The 10,265-nt window shown below is 32.6% G+C and overlaps 1 protein-coding gene across 5 annotated transcripts in view; it reads left to right on the forward strand.

The window, feature by feature from the left end:
- TUBE1 (tubulin epsilon 1) overlaps positions 1 to 9,846 on the forward strand; it is a 16,467-nt gene extending 6,621 nt beyond the window's left edge. For 3 of the 5 annotated variants that reach the window (XM_050789082.1, XM_050789087.1, XM_050789086.1), the window contains 7 exons: positions 927 to 1,048; positions 4,132 to 4,319; positions 4,529 to 4,704; positions 5,783 to 5,923; positions 7,736 to 7,876; positions 8,553 to 8,727; positions 9,052 to 9,846. In XM_050789082.1, coding sequence (XP_050645039.1) covers positions 927 to 1,048; positions 4,132 to 4,319; positions 4,529 to 4,704; positions 5,783 to 5,923; positions 7,736 to 7,876; positions 8,553 to 8,727; positions 9,052 to 9,210 — 1,102 coding nt within the window. In that variant the 3' untranslated portion in view covers positions 9,211 to 9,846. Of the gene's footprint in view, positions 1 to 926; positions 1,049 to 4,131; positions 4,320 to 4,466; positions 4,705 to 5,782; positions 5,924 to 7,735; positions 7,877 to 8,552; positions 8,728 to 9,051 lie in introns of all 5 variants that reach the window. The other 2 variants (XM_050789084.1, XM_050789085.1) reach the window with 2 other exon arrangements.
- Positions 9,847 to 10,265: the final 419 nt, after the last annotated feature.

The following is a 10,265-nucleotide window of genomic DNA, read 5'->3' on the forward strand; positions in this document are numbered from 1 at the left end:
GCCTGAGGCTTTTTAGGCCCTTGAGTATATCATGATCTCTTTACTGTAAAAAAAGCTTCAACAGTGATTACTTAAGAATTCATGTTGAGACTGTTGTTGTTTTTTAGAAATTAAGTAGCTCCTTGTTATTTGCAAATCTCTCATATTCATTATTTTCACTATTTACAGCCAGTCCCTCAGGTTCATAATGTGGAGTGATGTATAATTTTACTAAAACATAAATTTGAATCTTGTGTTCCCAGAGAACCAGTCACTTAGTACGTGAGCCCATCTGACCACCTAACTGCATTTTCACTAATTGTTGTGTAACTTATTATGTAACTTTTGAGTTATACCTGAAATGCATGTTATGGGAAATTTTTTTACTTTAATTCATCATAGTGATATTTGCAAATCTGGACAACTAAAAAGACTTGCCGAGCTGCATAAATATCAATTTCTACCATGTGCCATTTCATCTAATAACATGATATGACCATTTTTTTCTCATATATGAAACCAGAATAGGTTTGTTTAAATTTTTTCAGTGTCTCTTTAGTTTACCATATTTTGCTTTTTAATATGTAAAATCCACTACAATTCAGAGCTTACCTTAAATGGAGAGAAGAAAAAATTATGTAACTGAAATCTTGTTTTGTCGGAATTGTACCTTAAGAGAAGGTTAAGAAGATAAATTTAGAAAATCATAGTTTAGTATTCATTACTGATGATCTTACTTATCCACATATTTGAAGATCATAGATATTGAATATTTGTTAAGTTTTCTATCTAGTATCTTCAGGATATTGTATGATTTATTTACATGAAACAAGAATAGACTTTAGCTCAATAAAAATACTTTTCAAATTTGTTTAAAATCCTTTTATTTAGATTAGAACTAATAAAAAAATGCAAGGAATTTTAAAAATCCTTGTTCTTATTTTCAGGGCTGTGGGTCACAGAGTTTTCGGCAGTCTTTACCAAGACCAGATTTTAGAGAAACTCAGAAAGTCGGCAGAGCATTGTGATTGTTTGCAGTGTTTCTTTATAATACATTCCATGGGAGGAGGTAAAATTTTTCACTCACTTGCCTGTAACAGTGTTAAAGTATAAGTGGGAATTCATTTTGCAAACATAAGTCTTGTTTTTAGACATGTGCTTGATAAAAATAGAACTATTTGGAGGGTGTATAGTTTGAGTATGTAAACATACACCTTTTTATCTTAAAATTTTGTGGTATTATGTCACTATTTTCTCTCTCTTTTTTTTTTTTAATGTAAGCCCTCTTAAGAATCAACAGAACTATACTGGAAAATTTTTTTTCTTGTACCTTTAGTTTCTTTTACGGAACATGCAGCTACTTTTCAGGAATGCTGACTTTCTCCTCAGAGTTTGCCTGTACAGTCCTGTTTCCTAGAGTGAAGCATTTTTGACATGTTCATAAAGTATGCTTGCCAAAGAATATCAATACCCTGTCTTTAACCATCTTCAAGCCTTTCTTGTCTCCAAAAAGAGAAAAAAAAGTAAAACTAGTTTAGTCAATTCCTTTAGATCGTTTATTACACGGCAGTTAATTGACTTGAACTAAAAATAAATAATCAGCATTGCTTCCTTCCCCCAGGGAAGCCTATACCTTAGAACTGAAGTATTTTGCTCCCCTCTTCTGTAAAAATAGAAACAGAATGTAATTTGCTGATTTTTAAATAGGCTTAGCAAATATTAAAAGAACAAAATTGTCACACTTTTTTCCTCCAACCTGAGATTAAGATTTTACATTCAGCAAGTTATGTGTATGTACAGTTGATTTTTATACATATTATTCATTGACATAGCATTGTAAAATTAAAAGTTAAAATTGCTGTGTAACCATGTCTTTAAAAGACCCTCATAATCATTCAGTTAAGAAACAAATTTGTCTTTGTACTAGTATAATTAACCTGCAAATTTGAGTTAGTTTTTTTAATTGATTTATAGTTCATTATATCTTTCTAAAAAATACCTTTATTACCCAACATCTGAGAAGAACATACTTACAATTCACTTAAAATGGCAAAAATAAATATTACTAAAGGTTAAAAGTAAAGTGCTTTTTTCCCACGTCTAATCCCTACTCCCTGTCCTCACAGATGGTCAGGTTTGCGGGGTCTTTTTATGTCTGTTCTTTCAGATATATTCTATGCCTATCAAAGCATGTATGTATATTTTTACATAAACAAGATTATCCAATATATACTATTCTGTAATTTTTCCACTTTATCTCTTCCTGAACATCTTTCCATATCAGCTGTCTGTCATAGAATCAATTATACAATTTAAAGTGAGTTTGTTATTGATGGGTGTTAAGTGTTTATGATATTTAGTTTTTACATCCCATCATCAGTGAAAGTGTGGGACAAATACTTCTGCATTTGTGCCACTATAGCTTTAGACAGTATTCCTAGGAAGAAGATAGGACCAAAGCATATGTACATTTAAAATTTTGGCTGATATTACCTATACACCTTCCTACAATATTGCACCAGTGCTTCTTACTGACAACAATGTGTATGAGTTTCTATTTCCCTACACTAGCACCAACACCGAGTATCATGAGACATAAATCTATTATATGCAAAAGTATATCTAGTTTTAATTAGAAAGGTTGAGCATCTTTACTTCTATTTGCAATTTGTATTTCTTTTATTATGAGTTAAATATTTCTATCCTTTGCTCATTTCATGGTGGCATTATTCATATTTTTTGTTGTTGATTTGTGGGAATTTTTTCTTAGAGTAATTTAGTCCTCCATCATATACATTGAAGGGTTTTTTTGTAAGTTTGTCCTGTTATTTTGTTTATGGGTTTTTTAAGTATATATAGAAGTTTTGTTTATTTTTAATGAAATCAAAACTGTCTTTTCTGTAATGGCTCCGGTTTTTTAATGATGCTTAGAAAGTCCTTCTCATTAAAGATCACCCCAAGAATCTCCCTCACTTTGACTTAGTACTTTTAGCATCACAGCCTTTTAATATTTATCTGCATGGATTAGAACATTGGCTTTTAAACTTTGTTTTAACAGAATGGTATGAAATACATTTTATATATCACAGTGCAGCATACACACACGAAAAAATATATTAAGAAAACATTATTTACTCATACTACATCTGACATGTTATTTTCTACTGTTTCATTTAAGAAAAGAAAACAGTACTAATCTATTCATTAGTTTCATAGCCTGCTAATAGTTCAGAACCCAGTTTGAAAAACACTGGATTAGAGGATTCCAGTTTTAAGTTCTGAAAAATTTCTGAATTTATGTAAGTGTAACTTTATGTATCAGAAAAGTACCTTTAATGAGATTCCTAGAGTTTCTGCTTTTAAATAAGATGTGCTTCATATTTGAAAATTTTTGAAATTCGAGGTAGACATGCTTAATTGTAAACAATTTTAACTGTTTAAATTGCTTGATGACATGATAGTTTTCTTCATCATGAAGATTATATACACACTACACTAAAGCTGTCAAGTTAGTTTTCTTAAGTTGCTTAATATCAAATGTAGACTGAACACTCTCTTAGTTGAAGTTTTTACTTGTGCATGTGCAGTTGGTTCTTGTGGCATTACATAGGTATAACTTAATTATGAAAAGGAGTAAAATATAGATAGCCCTCCCAAACTCACTGTCAGAGCCAGAGATGGAATTCAGGACTTCATTTCCTGAATGTTGCCTTCATTTCCTGCCAAAATTAGATTAGTTAATATATAATCACAGAAATAAGTTGAAAATTAGTTTTTCAAATATAAAATTCTGGCCAGTTGTGGTGGCCCATGCCTGTAATTCCAGCACTTTGGGAGGCCAAGGCAGAAGCTTGCTTGAACCTAGGCATTCAAGACCAGCCTGGGCAACATAGGTAGACCCTGTCTCTACACAAATTAAAAAGTTAGCCAGGCCTGGTGGCGCATGCCTGCGGTCCCAGATGCTTGGGAGGCTGAGGCAGGAGGATCGTTTGACCCTAGGAGATCAGGGCCACATTGAGCCGTGATTATGCTGCTGCACTCTGGCCTGGGTGACAGAGCAAGACCCTGTCTCAAAAAAAATAAAGTGTCAAATTCCTCACAATTATATTCTGAATCATTTATGCTAATTTTTTTAAATATTTTAATCCTCAGGAACAGGATCTGGACTTGGCACATTTCTTTTAAAGATGCTTGAAGACGAATTCCCAGAAGTATACAGATTTGTGACTTCCATTTATCCTTCTGGTGAGGATGATGTCATAACCTCACCTTATAATAGCATCTTGGCAATGAAGGAACTTAATGAGCATGCAGACTGTGTGTTGCCCATTGACAATCAAGTAAGAAATGACATTGGAACTTATGGATGAATGTTATGTATATTCAGTCTTGTATTATGTTTATGTGTTTATATTAAACATTCTCTTTACTTTTCAGCCTTCTTAGAGAAAAAATCAGTTTAAATTGTTTTTCTTTCTCTTTCCTAGTAGAATATCATCTATATCCACTCTTCTTAATAGCTTCTCTCCTGATGTTTTTCCCTCAAAAGTCTTTATTTGACATCATTAGCAAAATCGACCTCATGGTGAATTCTGGAAAGTTGGGTACAACTGTGAAGCCAAAGAGTCTGGTTACTTCAAGTTCTGGGGCTTTAAAAACGCGGCATAAGAAGCCCTTTGATGCAATGAATAACATTGTGGCAAATTTGCTGCTCAACCTAACGAGGTAATTCTATCCAGGGATAGTCGAAAAACTTTATTGTGCTTTTGGTGATATTTTGAATTTTTGTAGTATCATTTTTTAGTTGTTCTAAATTGTAGAAGCTGCTTCTGTTTTTATTTTGTCTTCTATCTTCTTTTCTTGGAGTGATCAAGCATAATTTTAATTTCTATGACTCCAAAGCAGCATTTCCCCAAGTATATTCCATGGAATATTAATAGGTATCATATGATGTAAAAGATTTTGTGGTTGACACACTTGCGAAACACGTAGACAAAATTAAATATTTTTTAGCTGTGGAATGTCTTAATCATTTAAACCAACTAATCTGTACCTCCTCATTAGCTGGACCAAAAGATTTCTGTGGCTTTTTGGTATCAGAGATTGCTTTGACATTATTATATTCTAGATTATAGAATATATTAAGCAGATTCTTGAGGAATTTAGTTGTTTCTCAGTTCCTAATTATTGACCTATATGTGTTTAACTCAAATATAAAGTTTGTTTTAAATAGGATATTTTTGTATGTGTAATAAGCAACTGTAATAGTATATTGGTTACACTTCAGATAATCCAGAAACAGGAATTACTGTAGGGCCAGGCATGGTGGCTCATGCCTGTAATCTCACCACCTTGGGAGGCCAAGGCAGGTAGATTGCTTGAGCCCAGGAGCTGGAGATCAGCCTGGGGCACATGGTGAAATCCCATCTCTACAAAAAATAAAAAATTAGCCAGGCATGGTACTGTACACCTACTGTAGTCTCAGCTGCTCAGGAGGCTGAGCTGGGAGGCGGCGGTTGCAGTAAGCTGAGATCACACCACTACACTCCAGCCTGGGCAACCAGAATGAGACCCTGTCTCCAAAAAAAAAAAAAAAAATTTAGATGTTGTGTGTTATGTTTTATTTTATACATCATTGTTCTGATACTAAATTTCACTAATATGGAAGAAAAGCATGTGTTCTACACTGAAGAAGTGTGCAAAAGAATTTGAGAAACTACCTGCTGAGTAAATCGAGCTACATTTAAAAGTGTATAATTTTAAAATTAAACATTTTCTCATCATTTTAATCTTAACTTTTTAGCTCTGCAAGATTTGAAGGATCCCTTAATATGGACCTTAATGAAATCAGCATGAATTTAGTTCCTTTTCCTCAACTTCATTATCTCGTGTCAAGCCTAACACCTCTGTATACACTTACAGATGTTAACATTCCTCCTAGAAGGTAAGGTGTAACTGTTTCAATTTTTTGAGGCTTCATATTACTTTAAAAAACATTTTTAAGAGAAAAAAGTTTGCAATAACTCTAGTTATTTAATTGTATCATCTTATCTGTGAGAAGTATATAAAATACAGTTGATGACAGCCATTTTTCCGTTAGATGAATGCATCTTTATTTAGAATTAATTGTTGAAAAATGTCAGTATTAAACTATTTGAACTTTAATGATTAAATGTGTAGGCTTATGAAAAGTCCTTTGAAGTCTGACAAACACATTTGAATCCTAATTGTCACTAGCTACAGGACCTTGGGCAAGTGACTTAAACTTTCTTAGTTTTTCTCATCTGTAAAAATGAAATAGTACCTACCTCATATACTTACTGGGTAGATTAAATGAGTTTGTTTTAAAGCTACTATCACAGCCCAGTACCATAGAAGAATTTCAGATGTAACTTTGTATGTTTTCCAGAACACCTTGCTTTATAACTGTGTGTCATTGTTAAGCATAAAGATTACATCAGTATACTTAACAAAAAATGTAGTTTTGAAAGATACTCTTAGCATGTATACCGACGATGAGCTTGAGAAGTTCACAGTGGCATTCACAGTTGACTGAGGGCAAAAGTCCTGCCAAACTCTGTAAGGGGACAGTATGTAAATAAGAAAGGAAAAACTAAATTGGCTGAGTGCCATGGCTCACACCTGTAATCCCAACACTTTGAAAGGATGAAATGGGAGGATCACTTGAGCCCAGGAGTTCAAGACCAGCCAGGGCAACATAGTGAGACCCTATCTGCACTTGTAGTCCCAGCTACTCTGGAGACTGAAGTGGGAGGATCACTTGAACCCAGGAGTTTGAGGCTGCATTGAGCTATGATTTTGACCCTGCACTCCAGCCTGGGCAACAAAGCAAGACCCTGTCTCTAAAACAGATTGAAAATAATTTTTAAAAAGTTTTTAAAGAAAACTAAATTAAAGATTCCTTTTTATAATTAAAGTTTTGACAAGATAATTCTATACTTTAGGAATGTCGCAAGTGATATTGGTAGGTTTTCATCTAAGCTAACAGCAAATGACCACTTTGCCAACTGATAGGACTCCCTTTCTGCATGGGATGCTGGTGACCTTAACAAGCTAAGCATCATACCCAGTGTGTGCAACATGGTGATTATTAAATGTCCATTGGCATCAGCCTAGCATTGGAGTCTGTGTATTGTTAGATAAAAACTTTTTTGTCAGTCACCTTTATTTTCGTCTTTTATCTTTCAGTTAAAAGACTTAGGTTAAAAGTCTGCTTTTAGGAGCACTACTATGGAGTTTCATCTTTTATAGGAGAGCTTCACATTGTCCTTTGATAATTTCCTCCTGTTAACTAATTTATGATATAATATACTTTACAAAGTAATAGTCTTAATGTTACAGGCTTTTGATTAGTTTTAGTAGTTTGGATACTATGAAATAAATAAGGTATACTGAACTAAGTAATAATGATACAAATTTCAAAAATCAGTACTACATAGAGTTCAGTAATACTACAGTCAACATTTTGTAGCTACCTGAAATCACCAATATACTGCAGAAGCTTTTTCCTCCCAGAAAAAGAAAATATTACATGATTTCTTCTCTTTTCATATCATCAAGATTGCTTCAAGAAAATTATAGTTATTTAATATTTTTAGAATACATATAATCTAATATTTTGTTAGTGTAATATTTAATGTGGTGTATTTACTTATAGAGGACTGTCTTCATTTTAGTTATACCTAGAAGAAAGCAGTGATATTTTGTATAAACGATGACACTTTCACTGTTGCAGATTGGATCAGATGTTTTCAGATGCCTTTAGTAAAGACCACCAGCTGCTTCGGGCGGACCCCAAACACAGTCTTTACCTTGCCTGTGCGCTCATGGTTAGAGGAAATGTACAAATTTCAGATGTTCGTAGAAATATTGAAAGGTTTGGTTTCTATTTTTAAAGATAATTTGTGTGTGCTGCTTGGGACAGTGTGGCATAGTAGTTAGTTAACAGCCGCCCTTCAAATTCTAACAATGCCACTTACTAAAGTGTGACCTTGAACAAACTACTTAGTCTCTTTGTGCCTTGTTTTCTTCAAGTGTAAAATAAGGATAATAATAGTACATAGTTTTTATTTAGGAGTATTAAATGATATATGACATGTTTTATGAAAGTGTTCAGAAAATCATAGCTATACTATTTTTATTACCAGTACCACCAGTACTACTACTACTACTACTACTACTTCTGATTTTTGTGTTACTATTTCATTCTATTTATAAGAAAACTAGTCTGTTGAATTACAAAGTAAGGAAAATGATAGTACCTTCTTTTGTTTATATCCCTAGATTTCTCCTCTTGAGGAATGAGTTTCTAGCTTCTTGAATCACCATCACAGCCAACTTAATGTTCCCCTACAAAATGTCTCTTAGTTCACTGTCCGACTGTACCATGTTATTGCCAATGGTAAAAAATAGATAATTTAGCATCTAAACTAAGCAATTAGAATGGTACCATCCATAATGTTCTGGTTTAACTAATATGAGCACTGCCATAATATGGCAGACATTTTTAGTAACTTAGTTCTTACCTTTGAGATTTTTTTTTTAAATCTCAGATTAAAACCATCTCTACAATTTGTCTCCTGGAATCAAGAAGGCTGGAAGACCAGCCTGTGTTCCATACCTCCTGTGGGCCATTCTCATTCTTTATTAGCTTTAGCAAATAACACATGTGTGAAGCCCACCTTCATGGAACTGAAGGAGAGATTCATGAGGCTCTACAAGAAAAAGGTAATTATCGTACAGCTTTGTAACTGTATGTGTTTATTTTGGCTATTTAAGATGTATTCTTAAAAATTACACTATTACAAATCAGAGGTGATCTTTTCTATATGTGTTGTACTGATTATAACTGAAGAGGAGAGGCTTGCTCATACTACTTTTACTCTAAATGAGAACATTCATGAGTTTATGGGATTCATTCAATTTGACACAAGTTCTCTTTCAAGTGTAGAGCTGAACTCTAATTTTAATAAGGAATATTTACCTTTTAGGATAGTCATATGTATTAAAGTTCCTGAAATGGTAAACGTTACCTAATTTTTTAATTTATAGGCTCACCTTCATCACTATCTACAAGTTGAAGGGATGGAAGAAAGCTGTTTCACAGAAGCTGTGTCATCTTTATCAGCACTCATACAGGAATATAACCAACTGGATGCCACAAAAAACATGCCTGTGCAAGATTTACCCAGACTAAGCATAGCTATGTAAAAAAGAAACCCTCAAAAATACTTTCTTAATTTCACATTGTTTTCTCTGACCTTTCTGTTTCAATATTTTTGTAATTTGGAAACCAGTTTTTTCATATTAGGAAATATTTTTGTCTAAAAGAGTGATTTCTGTTTAATCACAATTTGTTGGTTATACCAATGTGTGAAATTAATGAAATCTTAGTACCTTAACTTCAAACATTTCTCTTCAGAAAAGTTCCCTTTTCTAAAATTGAGAGAACAGAGTTCTTGAATATTTTGCTGTATTTATAGCCTCATATTTAGGCATTTATGCACTGATAATCATATCTTCAATTAAAATCTTGTATAGATATATTTGTATAATTATTTATAATTTATATTTTGATATTCTATTTAAGTTATCCTGATTCTTTAAACGTAGATCCTGGGAGTAGAAGAACACAGTATAAATATTTCCATGTAATATCCACTAAATTTTCAGGCATAGGTTTTATTACAACTGTTAAGGAGGTTTTGCTGCTTCTTTAGATAACAATTTGTTTGCTCAAAAGAATCCTAATTTGTACACTTAACATGTATTTGTATTAAACTTTTTAAATAATTGCTTTCTTATCAAACCAATTGATTTTATAATAAATGTCCATGTTTTTCAACAGTACTACTTGTTATTGTTCTGCATGTCATTTATACAAATGAACAGAATGTTACTAAGCTTGATACCTTCCAAACTTTGCAATAAATGGCTGTAATTGTTCCAGTTACTATAATCTTCAGTTCTAGCCTTAACATTAATTTATTTTTAATAGCAATTTATATTTCAGATCCACAGGTTAATTTTAAGTTTTATTATTTATATTTCTTTCCTTTGCAATGTAATGATACGGTTCTTGGTCTTTGTCTTGGAAATTTAATTTTTTATAATATTCAATATAAAAAATTTTAGATTGCAGTTGTTAACAGTGGCCAGAAAAGTTGCATTTTCTCCTCTCCAAAAGAAACTGATGTTAAAGATCAAGCAATGAAAAGTCTAAATATATTTACAGCTTAATCTTATTACTGTTCAAGAATTAATCT

This window comes from Macaca thibetana, chromosome 4 (genome assembly GCF_024542745.1).
Source record: "Macaca thibetana thibetana isolate TM-01 chromosome 4, ASM2454274v1, whole genome shotgun sequence".
NCBI classification, from domain to species: domain Eukaryota; kingdom Metazoa; phylum Chordata; class Mammalia; order Primates; family Cercopithecidae; genus Macaca; species Macaca thibetana.